This window comes from Hakea prostrata, unplaced genomic scaffold (genome assembly GCF_041222555.1).
Source record: "Hakea prostrata isolate BN-2017 unplaced genomic scaffold, UWA_Hpros_2 contig_4, whole genome shotgun sequence".
NCBI classification, from domain to species: Eukaryota; Viridiplantae; Streptophyta; class Magnoliopsida; order Proteales; family Proteaceae; genus Hakea; species Hakea prostrata.
Window position 1 is genome coordinate 956564 of NW_028291123.1, and position 20505 is coordinate 977068.

General features: G+C 37.5%; 2 protein-coding genes across 2 annotated transcripts in view; one reads left to right on the plus strand and one right to left on the minus strand.

Annotated features, from left to right (window-relative positions):
* LOC148999466 (alpha/beta-Hydrolases superfamily protein) overlaps positions 1–5409 on the plus strand; it is a 56725-nt gene extending 51316 nt beyond the window's left edge. The window contains exons 11-13 of the mRNA XM_089141125.1: positions 3121–3239; positions 3346–3517; positions 4682–5409. Coding sequence (XP_088997251.1) covers positions 3121–3239; positions 3346–3517; positions 4682–4750 — 360 coding nt within the window. The 3' untranslated portion in view covers positions 4751–5409. The remainder of the gene's footprint in view (positions 1–3120; positions 3240–3345; positions 3518–4681) is intronic.
* Positions 5410–9757: 4348 nt separating this feature from the next.
* LOC148999467 (Rieske (2Fe-2S) domain-containing protein) lies at positions 9758–16950 on the minus strand. The gene is made up of 3 exons (XM_089141120.1): positions 16401–16950; positions 10800–11057; positions 9758–10687 (listed from the first exon to the last, which is right to left on the minus strand). Exons 1-3 carry the CDS (start codon positions 16818–16820, stop codon positions 10499–10501), a joined length of 867 nt encoding a protein of 288 aa, XP_088997246.1. The 5' UTR covers positions 16821–16950; the 3' UTR covers positions 9758–10498.
* Between the last annotated feature and the right edge of the window lie 3555 nt (positions 16951–20505).

Sequence of the window (20505 nt, forward strand, 5' to 3'; positions counted from 1 at the left end):
ATAACAATCTTCAAAGGTTTACCAATTTTTTCACCGCCTTTCCAATAATCGTAGGTTCCTGAAGTTCCACAGGAATTGATGCAGTTGAACCCAAAACTCACATACTGAAAGTCATAGTTTTGGTGTCTATTCCATGGTTGTAGTATCAATAGATTCCCAGTGACAAACCTTGGACCTTCAAGCATAACATTATCCCTATCCATGGCATGGTGAAAGTGTAAAAGGAATTTTCGGTCTTCCAGTTATGAAATTTCAACCTTATGCGTGGGATTCCAAGCCATAAGAAGGCCTTCAGTAACTGCCTATTTTCTGACTGGTCTTCCTTCCAGAACATAACCCACCAAATTGTTTTCCTGAACCTTCTGGATCCTGACCTCATCGGATGCATCAAGAGTGAGGTTATCATTAGATTCATCACTGTCGCTTCCAATAAGGGGAGCTTTGGATGGTGTTGGGGAAGAGGGATTGGGTTGGGATGGGGATTTTGAGCACCAGAGAAAGGAATTAGTTCCTGCATATTCCGGACTGAACCACTTGTAGAGGACATTGAAGAGGGAAGTACCAGGAATAATGGGAGGGGATACCGTAGATAATGGTGAAAGAGAGCAGGGAAAGGTTGGACAGAATAGGGTTAGGTTGGACAGAAAAGGGTTGGGGGAAGGAGGAGAACACACTCAGTGGCGGAAGGAAAACACACTTATGGCAGAAGGAATTGATGTTGGGTTACCCAGTCGACGTAATGCAGAAGATTATGGAACCATCTAATGGGGCCTGAGGAAAAAAAATATATGTATAGAATCCTCAAGGACAACCTGCACAGCTGAGATGCATTCACAGCATTCCAAGGATGTGGGTTGGAATTCTCTTCAATGGCCTATTAAGACAGCACTCAAGACCGAGATACAAGAGGCAAAACTAACGAGAAGATCTCGTGCCATAGTGATAGCTATCTCTTACTCTCTTTTGACTAGTTCCCCTTCTCATGCAACTATTCTGGGTTTCTTCACTCTCAGTAAAGTAAACAATATAAGTTCAAACACTAAGTCGAAAGACAGGTTTACCCCCTTGGTGAATGAAAGATTAAAAGAAAATTTGTGTTATTTTGGGTAGGTGTAAAGAAGCCATCAAGACCTAGAAATCTGAAACTCACAGCAACTTCAACAGAGAAAGAACAGAAAGCTGATGCCTTTTAGAACTGGGGACATGGATCTCTATCTTTGATGTAGGCTTTTTAATGCTGAGTTAACATGTACTTAATTTATTATTACCCTATCATTTTATTGGAGCAAACGTCGTTTGAATTGCATTATAAACGAGTTACAAGCATGGATCTGTCCATGCCATATAAACACCACTTGCTTCTGTCATTCCTAACCATTAGTGATGAAGAGAGATTGGTTGTTATTTGATAGGCAGGTGATGATATGATTGGCTGGGTCTAAAACATTTCTTAAGTTAGCAATTTTGGTAAAGCTTTTCATGGTTTGGAGCTCATAAATGACAATTTTTAGTTTGAACCCTTCAGCTCACATTTCTTTGTGGATGCCTCAGTTACCATGAAATAAACATAAGATGATATGAGTAAAAAAAACTATGTTGCCTCATCAATCCAATTCATTATTAGGCTTCGTACTTGGTAGCATCTTTTCACCCCATCCGTTCGTGTGAGTTAACAAGTTATCGAGCTCATATCAAGTTTTCTATGAAGACACAAGAACTTCTATAGAGTCATTCAGTATTTTCTCATGAGATGATCACATCTATTTTCTAGTAAAAAACTCAATCTGTTACCCATCTTGAGGTCCTTGGTTAACAGAGCCAAACATATTTACTATCAATACCTTGGATTTGGAGTTTGGAGAAAGGTGTAGTGCTCAAGAGCAACCAAGAGATCATCTGGTTCATAGCAAAGATTTACATTTTAAATCAGAGTGAAGAAGAATAGTTATTAAAAAAAATTACTCAGAGAAGAATGGAACAGCCAAAGAGATCAGGCTAGGGTTTCAGTTTGCAACATCTGTAGGAAGAGGGAGATGCTACGCTGAAGGAGTATCGTAAATTCGGTTGGATTTAAACAAGCTTAACAGCAGGCTATGGTTTCATTTAAAATCAGGATTGGTGATTTGTGGTCAAGCATTTCTTCTTTTGGTTGATTTTCTTTGTCTTAAGTTGTCCATGGAACATATCAAAGCCCAAATTCTTCTTGAGACCAAAAAGGCATCTACTTTGTTTTTTGGTATAGAAAACAAAACATTAAACCAAATGCTTTTGCCTGCTTTTTCTTGCCTGCAGAAGGGAAGCACGAAAAAACAAATTATGCAGAATGTTACCAAACACAGCTTTAGCAACTGCTGAAAAGTGAACTTACCCTCAAGCCAAATTTCTGATGGCTTTGGCCTTTATAGACCATTGTACTGCCATTTTTCAATATTTAGTGAAAAAAGAAGTTGGCGAGGCTTGACTGCTGACTGATAACATATATCTATTGTACAACATTGTTGCAGAACTCTTGGTTTAGTTTATTATTTCAATCAATGTGGAATACTTAGTAAATTTTGTTAAAATTAGCGATGTATTTCTACTGCTTTGGAGTGAAATCTACCAAAGTCTTGAGCTGCTATACTTTTAGCAGAACTCGTCAAAATTGGTTAAAAATTCTATCCCTAGGGATTGAAATCACCCTACTAATGGATATTGTGAAGATGGTCTATATATAATATCAATACCATGTAAAGATCCCAATTTTCCGTTGAAGAACCAAGTATCTTGCATGTCAACTTTGCTTTGAAACCTTTTCAGCTTTAACAGGACCCTCAAATTAGTATTGTATTCAGGATGTATTATATTTACTTAACAGGAAGACTTGTTTGGTTGATATTCTCAAATAGTTAGGTAATGTTGGTTTGATACCCTCAAAAAGTAGAAGTCGCCATGTTGTTACATAGTCATGTAATAGCTAAATCATGTTTCGTCTACTCCTTTTCTTTTAGAATTGTAGTGTTGGGATCTAGAGAACATAAAACACGAAGGCAGTATTTGCTTGTTTCCCTTGTCCTTCTGTGACGCATTCAAAATCTAGCAGCCTGTTTAACCTTTTGTGATTTGTATTTTCTTTTCCAGTGGGTGGTAACTAACCTCCGCCAAACTCCACCTGGTTTGTCATCGTCAAGCTTCTCATGGGTCTTTGACCTCAATGGCATTGCTGAGATGTATAAATCCTATGAGGAAACAAACTTATGGTACTTTCTCATCCAATCTCATCTGTTGCTTTTCTACATTTATGTTTATTTCAGAGGTTATTATTTTTATTTGATTTTCCTTTCAAAACGTTTATTTGTTCCACAGGAAAATTGTAGATGATGTACCTCAAGGTGTCCATGTGAATTTCCTGAAAGCAGAGCGTAGCCTGCATAGATGGGCTCTTGAAGATCTCCAGCGGATTCATGCTGCGGAGGAGTTGGCTGCTGATGAGGGAGGTGGAGTTCAGATGCATGTCCTTGAAGATGCTGGGCATTGGGTATGTATCCATCTCATACTGTGGCACCTCTATCTTGTCAGTATTTGCTTTTGTAGTGTGTTCTATGAATCATGTTCAGTAATTACTGAAAACTAGATTTCAAAGCTGAACAGGGTTTCTCTGTTCCCAAATTTGCATGTGATTTCTATAGGTTTGGGATAGTTATTTATCATGTTTTGGTGAGAAATTATGGTTCAGTGTTTCAAATGTTTGTCACCCCTTTTTGCTGCTTTACTGCTAAATAAGAGACTTTGCAAGCATGAGAACAAGAGAAACCACTGAACGAGTGAGAACCTATAACAAAGTCGTTTGGGATAGTTATTTATCATGTTTTTGTGAGAAATTATGGTTCAATGTTTCAAAATTTTGTCAACCCTTTTTGCTGCTTTACTGCTAAAGAAGAGAGTTTGCAAGCATGAGAACAAGAAGAAAAACCACTGAACAAGTGAGAAGCTATAACGAAGCCATATGAGACCATGTATATTATGTTTGGGATGGAGGGAAGGGAGGGAGAGGGTAGGCTAAAATTGTTTCAAATAAAAATGCAGCGGGGGGGAGCATTGAATCAAGTCTCAGTTTTCCTGAAGGCCAAGACCGGATGGTCTGGTAGTCCAACAGAATACTCGGTTTCGACCATGTGTTGCAAGTTTCGACACGAACAGTATAATTTTCACTAACACCGTCGAAACTTGTGGAAACCTAGATCAAAAGCCTCACTTATCCCTACAGGCATGTATTGATGTACTTCTGTCATTTAAGTACATGTATTTTGATTTCATTTACTATATTATTCATAAATTAGTAAATGTCACTATTTGAATCCAATAAAAATAGTTACACTGACCAAATTTCTAAAAGGAAAAAATTGGATTTTTTTTTTGTCGTTGTGTGGTAGGTACTATTTTTAACTATTCTAATGCTACAGAGTTTCTTAAATCTATAAATGTCATAAATCTTACTATTATAAAGCACTGTTTTGATTTATAAAAGTGCTTTTATTCAGAAATCCATGGGTGAGACCGTTAACTACTACTTACTGTTCATTATTATCTGAAGGGTTACTAAGTTATGCTTTACTAAGATACTTTTCCTTTCTATGGTATAGCTATTATTATAGGGAAGAGATTAATTGGGCTGATCATAGTTTTATGAACTTCTCCGCAGGTCCACGCTGATAACCCAGATGGACTTTTCAGAATTCTTTCATCTACATTTCAAGGATTTGGGAATTAGCAATTAGGCAAGGTTTGAGATTCTAGCAGATAACACACTTTGCTCACCTTGTGGAGTAAAATAGAAAGAAAAATGTATCATAATTCCAGGAGTTGCTGTAGGCGTTTTCTTGAGGTTCACACTCTGCTCCACTAATTTGTTTAGTTATTATATATGACTTAAAAGGCATATGGTTATTCTTTATCCATCAATATCTGAATCCAAAAGCGGGAATTGAAACCACATCTATCCTTCATGAGCATGTTGAGGTTTGTGGAAGCATTTATTTATCTGCACGAGGTAAAGCTACAATTCATTGCAAGACATCCAGTCTCTCAAAAGATCAGAACAGACCTTATTCTGATGTGATATTGATAGCAGTGTTGCTTTCATTTTTATCATTTGCAGTTTCACTGTTCATTTTCTCCCATTCAGATTCCTTGTAGAGCTAAAACAGTAGTAGTTTGATATTAGGATGTTCAGGTTCTTTTTTTTTATATATAATATTTTATTATTTATTATTATCTTGATTAAGAAAAAAGAAATGAGAATAGTGAGATTGGTAAACCAGATCTTGAAATTGATGAGCAACAAGTAGTGTAGTGTGACAATTTTAACATTTTAACATATTTGGGTTGGCAAGAGTGTGTTTGAAACTTATCCACTGACCATTGAATGGAACCAGTACACTGGAACCAGCCAATTTCTTAAAGACTTCCTTTGGAAATCTAGTGCATGTTGTCATGTATAAAAAATAAAAATAAAAATAAATAACAAAATGCATTATTGATAATCATGTGCTACTAAAATTTATAAGATGTTCTGATTAGGGGTTCAAATATCATTATTTATTACTATAGGTATGAGGGGAAGTGATTGGTGTAAATGTTATATCGGCACTGGATGTGCTTCTTGCACAGTGGTGACAATCATTTATGTAAAGACACTATGTTCAAGAAAGTTTTGGGCTTGAATTTTTGCCCCTCTAGTGCCCTTCTCTCTGATTCCAACATCGACCCTCATCCGTGTGACTAGTTTGATGTGGTCATACAAAAATGTCATGGTCTAATGTGGAAGGTTTAAAGTTTCAGTATCAGTTATTATATTGGTTAGAAGACTTTAAGAGATGTATCATTTTTTATCCAGCATTGCATCAACTCAATCTATTTTAGTGCAATCCAATAGAGAGGTGCAACGATGTGTATTGTATCGGTTCTATCCAATATGAATACGTCTTGAGTGGGTGGTATTGTATTATATTGTGGGATATTTTAAACATTGCTAACGTGTTATGGTTGGCCATGGGTCAGACGTCAAATTTTTTTGCTCAAAGAAAAGGTAGACATATTTTAGAAACTACAGGTGGATTTATAACTGATTAGAATTACATAAAACCCAAGTTAATATTTAGCACAAGCATTTCAACATTTCTCTTCAAATTAGTGCATAAAATCACAGATGCCCAACTTGAAGTTGACTTGCAATCATGCATGCACTTGCTTGCAACAACGTGAACAATATATCTAGTTTGGTGTAAGAGAGACATATCAATCACCTTACAATGTGTAGATAGGCTCCATTTTCAGCTTGCCCACATTCTCCTTGGTCTCCTTGCTAGAAAACCCCTTGGAAACATCAATATAAATATTCTCTTTCACTTTGCAATAAAGACAAGGCGTTCTTCATATCACGTTGCTAAAAATCCTATCCTCCTTGTTAATAAGACATGAGAGGATAACTTTTGATAGTGTTCAATTTGGCAAGACCTTATAAGGTTTCTCAATAATCTAGTCCATGTTCCTTTTACCTATTCAATGTTTCATTAGCTCTTTGCTTCACATCATTGTGAAGCTCACAAGTTTTCTTTCCCAACAAGAAGACTAACAAACTGCCAAATTCCATCTTTTTTGTAAGTGCTCACCTTCTCTCTATCATAGCTTCCTTTGAGTTTGTATTGCTTCTTGTCAAGTCTTACAAAAGGAGATAGAAAACACAGAATATAAGAAAGCGAGGCATAAGATGCAACATTAGGAATAGGAATTTGTATATATAACCTCTTACCTATCACGGACAACAGCAGGTAATTCCAAATGATCCCTATCAACAAAGAAGGCATTACCTGATCCAGATAGAGAACTCTTCTTGTGCAGTAAGTTTTGAGGAGGTTTTTGTTGTGTAGTAAGGTTTGAGGAGGTTTTGGTTAGTATTGTTGGGTGAGGGTTTAACTAACATTTGTCCGGTCCATATTCATTCAGGGTATTTAGCCAAAGATATTACTGAAGATTTCAAATAAATAAGTAAGAGGTTATGAAAGATTTAAGAGACGAAGGTTGACAACGTGGATTTGCTACAAACGAAGGTTATGGTTTGAAGTACTTATCCGTCAATTGTTATATCTATTATATTCTTATATGGTGATTAGGTGAAACCATTCAAATTAGAATGATAAATAAATATATTTTTTCCTTTCCATGCAACTTTATATTTTTTTCATGTTCTTTCCATAATGATGGGCTTTAAGCATGGAATCAAGCATTTGAAGATTTGAAGTAATTTGCGTTTTATCGGTGATGTATTGGACTTTGCTTCAATGCTGTGAAGCAATTCCAGCCGTCGGATCGAAATCTCGATCAACCATTGATATTCAACTGTCCCAAATTTTGAATTTGACGGTCCGAAATAACGAAAGCAATTTTGGTGTTGTATCTTCCATTTTGGATTCCAAGTTGAGTTAGTGTTTGGTATTTTTCTTTAATGAAATTTTCTGGGAGATTCAAACCCTTGGGCTTGGTGCTGTGAAATTCTCTGTCATGTTCAAAATCAACTTCATGATCGATCAATGCGATTGAATTATTTCCTCTTTATCTCTGCCCAAGAGATTTATTTATTTTTCTTGCTTTTATAACCCCCGGAGATCACTGTTACCCAGAAATCTACCTGATCACTCATCGGATCATTCCCATCTCTTAATTAAACTATTAATGTTTCTTGGAGTTTAGTGTGATTTGAGGCAAACCATAGGTTTCTATGTGAGTGGGACCTGATCTTGAAGGTTTATAGGTTCTTCCTTCCTACCCCGATTAGGATATGACTCAATGCTGCTCTTATTAGAGGTGAATGCCTCCTCTATTTGGGTTCTTATGAAAAATTATACTTTCCAATTCAAAGAAGGAAAAACATTGTTAAATACTGTTACCTGTGTTTTATAGGTTCTTTAATTTGTCTTCGGTGTTAAACGAACTCATGTTTAAAATAACTATCTAATTATCTGCTCAATTTCTCCCTGTTATGAAACGACAAATTAAACATGACTTGCCTTAGAGAGATATCATAGAGATGACATTAGATGAGAACTCTGGCAAATAGAGTACGAAGGTACAACAGCTATAGCAATTCCAAACTTAGAAACAGCTAGGCATTATAGAAAATAATGGTAAGTCAAAAAGAAAGAACGACTTCTGATCTTCTCCTTCAATGAGATTGATTTGCGATTTCAGATTTCCATGGAACTAGAAAAATCACACTTGAATCAGTGATTCCACAAGGGAATGACTAATGTTCTTTCAAGGTTTCCTTTACCATGATCTCATTTCAACTTCTTGTCCTTTTCAAATTGATTTTCTCTAATATCTTAGTCATTAATTTGGAGGTTCATTCTCAGAATTCCTTCTCATGTTCTAGCAACATATATTTTGATTCAGAAAGAGTAGGCTAAGTTAATCTATCAACATTCACTTATTATCATTGTTCATGCCAACAATGCATGATAATTTTCTGTTAGCCCATAATCAAAGCATGCGTGCCTTTTGATAACAATTTCAATGGCCGGATTGTGTTGTGGTAGTATGATGGGCTTCATTAATTTTATATTTGATGGGTCATCAATGGCCCACATTACTATATCAACTGGACTGAGGCTGTATTAAGGGATTCACATCGTTTGTAGGTATAAGCATAGAACTATATTTCGGCGAAATTCGCCTGTTTCGCCCCGGCGAAACAAAACCAGGGGGCGAAACTATATGTACCAGATATCGCCGAGATCTGGCAATATATCGCGAAATATCGCGAGATATTCACGATATTTCACGATATTTCGAAAAAATCCATTTTTTTTATTTTTTGTGTGTGATTTTTATACTATTTCTTGCACTTTTTAGGCGATTTTTCTCGCAATTCTATCACAATCTTACCAATTTTGTCACAATGATTCAAGACTCAAAAGTTAATGTGCTAAATGTACTTAGGAGGAGAATCTACATAGAATAACTTATAAATAGGAAAACTTTTTATAGCAAAATCTTCAAGATTAATGAGCAATCGTACCAACTATATTCTAGTGATCTAGTCCTCAAAAGTCAACATGCCAAATGTGGTTAGGGAAGAGTATATACATGAAATAATTTATGGAAACAATTTAAATTATGAAGAGATTTTGTAATAGAATCGTCGGTTAATCATTCCAACTATGTCTGAATGATTTAGGCCATAGAAGGTAACACGTTAAATGTGGCTAGGCAGGAGATTTAAATGGAAACATTTATTAAGAAATAATTTAAATTTACTATGTATTTGCATCAAATTAGGGCTCAAAATAACAAAAAATACCCCGACTGGTGATCGAAAATTATCAAAGTCAACATGCCAAATGTGATTAGGGAAGCGTGTATACATGAAATAATTTATGGAAACAATTTAAATTACTAATGAATCTTATAAAATAATCTTCAGAGTGATTTGATAATCATTCCAATTATGTCCTAATGATGTAGGCCTCATAAGGTCACATTTTAAATGTGACTAGGTAAGAGAATTTAAATGGAATAATTTTTAAGAAATAATTCAAATTTACCACATATTTGCATCAAATTTACCAAAAATTATTGAGTAAATATACTCAAAAAAATTAGGGGCGAAAATTTCTATATGGGGGGCGAAATATCGCCTAGATATTGGCGATATTTCGCCAGTTTGCCCGATTAGCCGGGTGGCGAACCTGGCAAACCGGGCGAAACTAAGTTCCTTGGGTATAAGGGTGTGAAATTAAATTAAGGTTCAAATCTAAATTTGAAAATTTTAAAATTCAATGGTGTCAAATCAAGTGGGCAATACTTGGCATGACATCCTTGCTTGGCTGAAGAATGAACGATAAAGTCAATGCATGGTTGGTAGAGTGGTAAGATCCATACTTCTCAATGGAGAGGTCATGGGTTCGACCCTTGCGAACGTCAAAGCTCTCTCTGAGGCTGTAATCGAGGTGTACGAAAGCTGGCCCAGATGAACCTCAGACACCAAACAAAAGAAAAAAAATGACTGATAAATTTATAGCTGCATGCAATTTGAATCCTTAAATTAAGTGAGTTTAAATACTATAACAAACTTGGTTAATCAGAATTACTGTTGCCCCCATAATATAGTTAAAATTACAACCTTAAATCCTATATTTTTTGAAATTATTTATCCGACCATGTACTTAGCCTACTTTCTCTTTTTCCTGTCATTAAGGATTGTTTGTCAACTGATCAAATAGCACCTTTCCAGTTTATAAAACTCCTAGAAAAATCTTGAGTTGTGGTTGATACTCATTTGATCTTTAGTTGTGGTTGATACATGTTTTTAATTTTTTTAATATATTATTTCATTTTATAACCCAACTCTTGACAAGGTAAAATTTATGAAGCATTTCAGATTCAAGGAGAAGAACAACTTTCACAGATGAGGCTGTTTCAGCTAGCTCTCTAGTATTCCTGAATAAAGAATGTTAAATGTCTAGCTGAAAGCATTTGAAACAGCATAAATGAAATCCAAGAAGCCTGTTCCCTTGAGAAGACCTTTACCTGTCAAGAGCTCAAAATCTAGCAATAAAAGGAAGCCGATTGTAGCTGCTTTCCCGTTTATCAATTCATTTGTTCTATTAAAACCAAACCCTTGTAATTCTTCATCAACCACCATTCTCACCTGAAGTACATTTGACATGAAAAGAGCAAATTAAGAACAGATGCATTTCTTTTCCATAGAATTGATGTGGTTCAAATCTACAGAATTGACTTATAATCGAGTATGAGTATACCTCCTCCACATTGACATCGGATGCTGTAACACCTGGTTGAGCTTTCCCACTGAAGACAATCTCTGCAGAAGCAGATGATGCACCTCCGCCCATGCTAATATAAATGTTCTCAACATCTGTTTTCACCGGATAAACAAAGAGTGACCTCAAGGAAGGTGTAAGGGCTCTCAGCACAGGATTATTTGGATACCACTCCTTGACGACTCCAGTCCTAAGATCAAATGCACTGTCGGTAGTTGGGCAAACTATACAGCCATCCTGGAGAATATCAGAAGCACTTGCTTAAATTTTCCAAATCATAATTGTTCTTCACTAGTGCATAACTCTAGCAGAGATACTAACCTCCATTAACGATATATTAAATCCATGGTCTATGTTTTCTAAAAGGTAATAAGAAGAATAAAGAAAACGACAAAAAGGCTGGGCATGCTCCCAGGAAGCACAGCTAGGCTTGGCTGTTCAATCCCACCTTTGATGCACTTACCACAGACTTTACTAGTGAAGCACACTACCAACTTCCAGCTTACAATTCAGTCTTTATCCAAATTAAATGGGTTAGGCTACATTGATAATCTTTCTCCAATAAGCTCCATTCAAAGAAATTGTTGTTTCTAGTCCTAATATATGCACGTCTTTCCCCACTTCTTATAGAATCTGATAGGTCCCTAGTAACACAAGTCTACACTCGAAAGGGAAAGTAAATCCCTAAATTCTAGGGAAGGAAACGATTGGCAGATTTGAAGAGTCCTATTGTATTCAGGTTACTTTTTAAGATTAGATTGAAGAGTCATATTACATTCATGTTAGAGTCATATTACATTCAGGTTACTTTTGAAGAGTCCTATTCGAATTCAGGTTACTTTTGAAGAGTCCTATTCGAATTGGGATGATTCTGTTAATTAATACTGTAGGAACGTAATTGCTATAAATAGGGGGAAGGAAGAGTAGAAGAGACATGTTTTTGAGATATAGAGAAGTTTATGTGAGAGCCATTGCTCTTGGGTAGCCGTAGGAATCACCTACTGCTGGTAGAATGTATTGTTTCTTATTCAACTTTTATTCAAAGTCCCTTTTTTCTTCTCGAGTTATTCCACCTTGTTAAGTAGCCTCATTCAGGTACCTAACAATTGGTATCAGAGCATTCACGATCCCAGGGAAGTGAGATGATATTGTCGATCTTTCCAGGCGAAGAACGAGCGGAGGAATGGTTGATTGAAGTCAAGCTCTTCTGCTGGCAACATCAGATTCAGCAAGAACACTGGCTTGGAGTAGCACTCAAACATCTGGAAGATGATGCGTTAGATTGGGTCTACCGGAGACGCCGGCGAAACCGGGATTGGGCGAACTTCACGGAGGCCTTAAGAATGGAGTTCAGAGATGAGAGCGATAAGAAATCCATCTCAGCTTTGGACAACCACAGTATGGTGGTTGAGACAAACGTAGCTGAAGTCGATTTGAAAGTACACGTTGAAAAATCCAAGTCGATTCAAATGAGAGTTTCGGGTGTCAATGCCTACCGGATTAACGTCGGGGCTGCGAGGACTCTTGCCACTGAATCGAAGAAGAAGAGCTCAGTCGCTGCCGCGAGAAAAAACCTCGAAGCGGCAGCTAGGGTTGCAGCAAATCGTCGCAGGAAAGGAAGAAGAAGACGACGATGGAGTATTAGGGTTTTTGGGGTTGGTTCGGTTCACCTCAAACCGGTTAATGGGTTTGGTCCAATCCCTATGAGCCAAAGATTGTGTTATTTGGGCCTCAATCAGTTATGTTTCGCCTCAAACTTAAGGCCCAAACAAACCCAACACAAAGACTGGGCCGCTAGACCCCCAAAGAAACCCCCTTGGGTCAAGCCCACTCCATTAAAACCCAGCAGAAGAGATTTTCAGATTTTCACCTTGAGGACAAGGTGAAATTGTTGGAGGGGAGTATTGATAGGTCCCTAGTAACACAAGTCTACACTCGACAGGGAAAGTAAATCCCTAAATTCTAGGGAAGGAAACGATTGACAGATTTGAAGAGTCCTATTGTATTCAGGTTACTTTTTAAGATTAGATTGAAGAGTCATATTACATTCATGTTAGAGTCATATTACATTCAGGTTACTTTTGAAGAGTCCTATTCGAATTCAGGTTACTTTTGAAGAGTCCTATTCGAATTCAGGTTACTTTTGAAGAGTCCTATTCGAATTGGGATGATTCTGTTAATTAATACTGTAGGAACGTAATTGCTATAAATAGGGGGAAGGAAGAGTAGAAGAGACATGTTTTTGAGATATAGAGAAGTTTATGTGAGAGCCATTGCTCTTGGGTAGCCGTAGGAATCACCTACTGCTGGTAGAATGTATTGTTTCTTATTCAACTTTTATTCAAAGTCCCTTTTTTCTTCTCGAGTTATTCCACCTTGTTAAGTAGCCTCATTCAGGTACCTAACAGAATCAATTTAGGCTTTACCCTGAGCTCCTTGAAGGCTTGAACTCAGAGAAATCTTCATTTAATAAAGCTTTATGACCTCAATCACACCTGTAAAGTGGTCTGGTACAACCGACTAACCCATATACCTGTGATGAATATTTTGTGAACCTTTCAGTAGTATCTCTAAGCGAGAGAAGTTCTTACTTCTGGTGTACTGGTTTCATAGAGGCTTATAAGAATTGATAGCCTAATCATTGAAGCCATACTTCTTAGTTGATCTTGGTTTTGGAAGCTTCCTTGCCTAACTATTCAAGTAGGCCTCACACTGTGCTTCATCCATTCCAAGGTTGTCAAGGTGATAAGGCGATGAGAGGTAATAGAGGGCAATGAAAAACCAAGGCGACAAGGTGAAACCAGATCTCTTTGAGCCAAAAAAGGGTCAGGATGCCACCAGCGCTAAGGCGACACCTTGACAACCTTGATCTATTCAATGATCTACTAAGCTTTTGTTAGTTATCTGTGTCTCACATAAATAAAGAAAGAAAGAAAAAAAGAATCAAAATAATGCGTCATCCAAATTACAATGAAATCCCTAGAGATTTGAAAACTCTCTTACAGTTAAGATAAAGTTTTGTAATCAACACAAGCTGGAAAGTACATCAATCGACCTATTAGTATGGAGAGTGATATGCATGGGAGCAGTGGCATTGACAATCAAATGGATACGGCATGAAGAGCATTGATTCATGTCTTCTGACTATAGTCATTATTCTGGATATGGTCAGTTTAGGCATTGGGTTGTGTTTGCAAATAGCACCTTCATGTACCTGGGTGACTGACAATATATGCCGATTCTAGTTCCATAGGCAGCTAACATTGTCTCATGCTTGAGTTCTACATGATTCAAAGATCCACGACCTAACATGGCCAGAGTCGGATGCTAGTTAGGTAGTGATTTTGATCCAGTCTGGCACACATTTTGATACCTAGGAGTCTTAAGACTCTAGGATGTCCATAAGGGTGACTTTGTTGTTTGTTTTATTGATTCATATACTTTTTTGCTCTTTGTAACAAACAAAGTTGGATGTGTTTATGAAATGCTTTATGTATGTCATTTCATTCCTATGCTTAAGTTGTCTACTTGAGTTACATGTATTCTAATAACAACGATGGCCTGGAATAGCCCATATTAGAGAATCAGATGTATATATATCATGAAACACCAATCTAGGGTCTGAAGTGGAACGACCATATTGATCAGAATTTTGAAATTCAAGGATTCCACTAACTTTGGAGGATTTAGAATAGGCTGTTCTATAACTTTCATGACCTAATTTTGCCCCAGAAATCCGACATAAGAATTCCCAGAAAAAAATATCATTTCTTGGCTGAAGCCTCAAACTTTGGTAATTAAAAGTAGCAGTACTGATAATCCTATTAGTGGTATGGAAATTCTCCTTCTATATAGTCCAACACAGAGAGAAGCCTAGGCTGATGTCAAAATTTCTAACTGTCGGATAGACAAAACACAGTCTGGATTGACCACATGCCAAACTTTAGATTCAGATTCAGTGATATACCTATTTCTTGGCATTCATCCCCATGTACGTCCATACAAGTCAATCATACTACCCAGTACCAAGCACTCTCCCATTATCTGGATTTAATAGCCCTGTTTTGCACTTAGAAACTCTATCGGGTGAAACTTGGTATGTGAAAAAATGATGAAAGGGCCGCCATATCCACAAAATTTAGGCCCTATCCAACCATGCTATATGGCACCTTAGTGCATGTATACTGTATACATGGTAACAAAGCAACAGAAGTTAGATTTGTACCATTTAGCACTGGTGAGTAAAAGCTTTTAGATTTCAGAATCCAAAACCAGCCTAAACCAATACAAGCCAAACCATAATCATGAAAAGTACCAATTCATTTCCCAGAGAATGTGATGCTGAGTCAAGAAGATCTACATCACCAATAAATTATCTTCAAAGATTTACAATTATTTCAATAGTTAGTCATCCTATAATTGATTGGAAATGAGCATACCTTTTCCTTTAAATCTTAGGGAGGTAGGAATGTTCATTAGAAGATTCTCAGTCTAAAGCCATATCATTTATTAATCTTTCAGCAACACAATTTCTCAATCCATCACAGAATCATTTAGGATGGCTTCACAACAAACTCATCAGAGTTGCTTTATAATCTTTGGCGTCAATAAGATGATTGTCAGAAGGCTAATTTTCATAGTTTCATATAAAAAATATTAAACCTTCAACTTCTTTAACTATAATTTCGTTTTCTGCTATCTATGTTTCTTACAACTAAGTTTCCAAGCAATTTGTGGCAACAGAGTACTATTAGGTTAAACTTTATGATCTACAATTGGAATATTGTATTACAGTATTAAAAAGAAGAGAGAACTTCAGGTCTGAGAGGGGCAAAAGTTCACAACTTTGCACTCACTTCTTGCAATCATAGGAGTCTGTTTCCATGTTTCAAAATCTATGGAATTACACTCTGCTTATTCTGATAGATGTCAGCTTATGACGAACAGCAGCAGCTCATATGACCATTCAACAGGTTATAGACATCTTGACCTCTAATTTGGCTAGCTTAGCCTATTAGCGTGGGTTATAACTATAAATAATAGGTCTTTAATCACATAATAAATGGGAGAACAGAAGATAAACAACAAAATTAGCGACAATTTCATCAATCAGCCTAAGAGATTCTAATTACTTGTAGGAGAAAAGAATTCATGTAGCTGAACCCATTTAATTGGGATGACGCTGAATGAAATTGGCTAGGGAAAAAGGGAGAGAATTGGGGATCATTTATACCGATTCTCCTCAGCAGAGAAGGCTAACCTAAAACATTCATGAATTCACAATCCATTTCGTTTCATAGATAAAAGACCGTTTAATAGTGAAAAAACCTAGTTTTTGTAGCACCAAATCCTACTCTGAACTCATTTATTGTCACACTTCCAAACCACAACACATCCAACAAGAGTGTAAAACTCCCAGGGTAATTCTTCCCTAATAGCCACAGATTCTCACTTCTTCTAACTAAAGATTTGAAGGAAAACCGCAATCAACTAACCAACTTTTCAGAGAAACTACATTCTACCATGTTCTAAAACCTTGAAGCAACAAAACTCAGAGAAAGCAAAATCCAACCATCATACCTTAGTGAGCTTAGCATTGAGCAAGCCTTCAGTGTAAGCTCCTTCAGCTGGCGATCGGTTCTCGATAGCGAAAATTTCATCTTTATACCAGAGAAGCAGAATCGTTTCCCCATCTTGAATAATCACACGCCGTTCACCTCTGGGCAATGCTGATAGTGGCACCACCGGGACCCAATTCTTCCCATCATCACCGCCACTGTCCCCAGAAGCCGGAGACTCTTCGGCTACTGAAATGTCAGTTGCTTTGCATACAACCTTACTTGCAGCTTTCAGATTCGAACAAGATACATATAGGGAAGAAGTGGAGAAGCATTTCCCGGTAAAGATAGAGCAGTAAGGTGACGATGGTAACTTCTTTGGGTGCGGTTGAGATGAAATGGAAAGGACTCCAGAGGTGATACTTGATGGGGCTGTAGCCATGGAAAGTATTTGAGAAGGTCTGCAACTGAACTCTGTAAGTGAAACAGAACCTCTACGAGAGAGGGACAAAACAGGGGAGAATTTCCGTAGCCACACAAAGGGGATAAATGAGCAGTGGGTGTGGCATGGCCACACCGCCACAGGTTTTAACTTTGTTTATGAGGCTGCTTTATATAGGATTTTTATTTGCTGCAGGGGGAGCAGCCTGCAGCCAACGGTGAAACTTTGCCACGTATAGAGAAATAATCCAACGGTTGGAAGGAGGAGGGTAGAATGCAAGAATTTCTTTTACATTCAATGGTTCTTTTATAAATTTACAAATAAAGCCCCTGTTTTCTTCCCCCGCGATGTTTGGCTCATTTTCATCCCAAGCGCATATTCCTCTATTGTCGGAGTGTTGAGGGGGTGCTGATATTGCAGAAATAAACTGGTTTATCCCCTCTAATAGATCCTAGGTGTTGGGGTCTGTTGAATTGCGAGAGAATTGATTCCGGCCCTCGCCCTCCGCTCCTCTCCCATAACCCCTCGCTGAGTTGCGGAAATAAACATGGTCTAGCCACCATCAACCCCAATCCGCCGTCCCCTCCCACCCCCACGCTGTTGGTCGTTCCACCTCCGCCCCTCTTCCCGCCCCCCCACCCCCGCTCCCATTATTCCGCTCTCTTGCCACTTTTGGGTTCTCTTGTTCGTCGTTTTCTTTTTCGGGTTCGGCGGTTAGCCGGTGTGGTTGACGGAGCGGTGAGAGGGGGTTCCACATCCGTTCTGTCTTGGTCCCCCTTTGGTGGTGGGGCCCTGGCGCTTTGGTTTGTATTCGCTGCGTTGTTGTATTACTTTTATATTTACTTATATCCATTTTGTTTTCACCTTAGTTTCTTTCCGGGCGTCTTGGCCTTGGCGCGGCGCGCCGCGCCTCCTTTATATAGGTTTGTTTCGGTTCTAGTGGGCTCAAAAGGCGAGTTTCAAAAGCCAAATCAGAGCCGGAATTACCATGAAATTCCATTGGGTTCTTGAGTCCTGACCAATTTTTTTTTTTTTAATTTGCCATTTGAGACCGTCATAAGCGTGGTACAAAATTTTCCCAAAATCTTAGGAAAACCATGTGATATTTTGGTGTTTCGGTAATTGGCGACACAATACTCATGTCGAAAATTCTGGTGAAATTTCAAAAATTTTGCAGAAATCTAGAAAACTCTGGTATAATTTTAAAAAGTTCCAATGGATTGTCTCATATGGGGCCTATGACCATAGATATAGCGAATCACATAGAGGTCCATTTGCAAATTGTAATAGCATTTTTCCATATAAGCATGAGGATAGATGAAGTGTATTCTTTATGACTCCATTTTTGGATATTCATTAAGACCAGCACAACTAGTTATTGTTAGTAACGGTCTATATGGATAACTTTATCTGTATAATATAATGGCATGCTTATATCAAGTATTAAGAGTACTCTTCTATGACACAGGGGAAGGATCAAACCCAATACATATTGGTATATTGAATTCTACTTATTGTATATTTTGTTGCATTTTAATAAAAATCTTAGTGTTGTTTTACATGATATCCATATTAGACCACTTTAGGTAAGGTTTTAGACAAAAATCATACCTCCAGTGTGTTTACTGGCTTCAAATTATACTAAATGCCGAAAACTAGCTCAAAATGACTTCAAATACCCCTAGAATATGGGGGCCAAAACTTCTCCAAATTTCAGCTACATTTTGCCTTAAGTAACCTGGCATTTTGCACTCTCAGTTGGTCTCTAGATCAATTATAACCTTAACCAACATATAGAGAGCTCTTACCTTGTTCACAGACATCCTCCAACTCGACCTTTTCCCTGGTTGATGGATATTTATAAATTTGGACTAATATGCTTCCATTTGCGGTCACAAATACCTTTTGAAATTTGTGTTTTTCTAAACACTCTAAAAAATTCCAAGTCAAGGCATATGTTTGGGGTAGGAGAAACTTTGACCTTCAATGGATGTATCCTCTTAAAGTGCTAGCACTAAAAGTGATCTCCTATTAACGTTCAAAGTAAGTCCCACATTCTTTTTCTTTCTATCCTTCTCAGGTGGAAACTTCAAATTTTGACACTCAAAACTGGAGATCGGTTGTCGACATGTTTGCTAAGTGATACACGAACGCGTGACGAATTAATTTTTTTTTTGTAGCAAAAACCACTTTATTGAGATGACTGAGTCGAGGGTACATAATTACAAAGAGACTGTAACCAAGGAGTGGATATAGGCCATTGAGTCATAGTCAAAACCGATAGGGCCCTCCTTGTTAGGTGGTCTGCAACATAGTTAACCATCCTAGCAACATAAAAGAAAGAACATTCCTCCAATGAGGAACTAAGATATATAATGTTGACTATAATAGGACAAATGTCAAGTGGGGGTGTTGAGTATCTGTTTTGAAATGCCTTCTATGCATCGCCTCTCCAGTTGCAAGTCCTTCTGCTAGAATTCGCCAAGTAAAATGCTTAATTTTAGGCACCACAGGTGCTTTCCAAATGCCTTTCCACCCTACCATTGATGGTCTATGTTGAGGAGATGCTGCTAAAGTGGATGGTTGCTCTTTCTTTTTTTCATCTATTTTCTTGTAGAGTACCATGTATGCTGATTTTACTGAACAAATCCCATTTGGTGACCCCACCCAACATTGTATGTCGGTAGATGGAAAGATGGAAAGCTTGATCCTCATGATAGCCTTTCTGTCATTAACATGGATGTATATATTTAACGAGTCATCTTTCCATCTTCTTGTCTCTTCATCAATTAGTTGGACAATCTGGAGATTTTAGATATATTTGATTGGACAATTTGGAGATTTTAGATAGGCAATTTTGTACCTTGGAGTTGTTGGTAGCCATTGATTGGCCCATACCTCTATTTCATGCCTTGATTCCACCCTCCATATTAGATGTCGTTTCAGGATTTGCTGACCTTCCATAATACTCTTCCATGCCCATGAGTCTTGGGCTTTCACCTTTGTAGCTAGAAAGGGATGTGTTGGGAAATAAATAGCTTTGAAAAAAATAGCCCAAAAGGATGTCGGAGTGTTCCATAATCGGTATGCTAGTTTGGTAAGGAGAGCCTTGTTTTGAAGAAAGGTGTCCTTGTATCCCATTCCCCCTTCGTATTTAAGGCGGCACATCCGTCTATGATATCCAATGAGTTTTAGATTTATCACCCACTTCTCCCCAGAAAAAATTAGCTGAAATCCTTTTGATTTGATCATGATGTGCTTTAGGTAACTTGAAATGAGAACATGCATATTGAGGTAAAGCAAACACCATAGACCGAAGAAGGACTTCTTTCCTTGCATGACACAACAATTTCACCTTCCATCCTTCTAGTTTCTGAGTCACTTTATCCATCACTTCTTTGAAAGTCTGTTTCTTTGATGTACTAATTTCCGTTGGTAAACCCAAGTATCTTGTAGGGCCCTCAGTGCAACACAATATTGACAGATTACTCTTGGTTCATTCATAAAGGAAGGTGTAGAAGAAAACTAACCAGACATACTTGCAGAACCATTACTCATATGATTCATTGAATTAACAACTAGGTTTCGGTTTCGAGAACCATTACTAGAATTGTAGCCACGTCTACCTCCAAAATACTTGCGATTCCATGGTCGTCGATTACCAAAATGACCTCGATAAGAATCT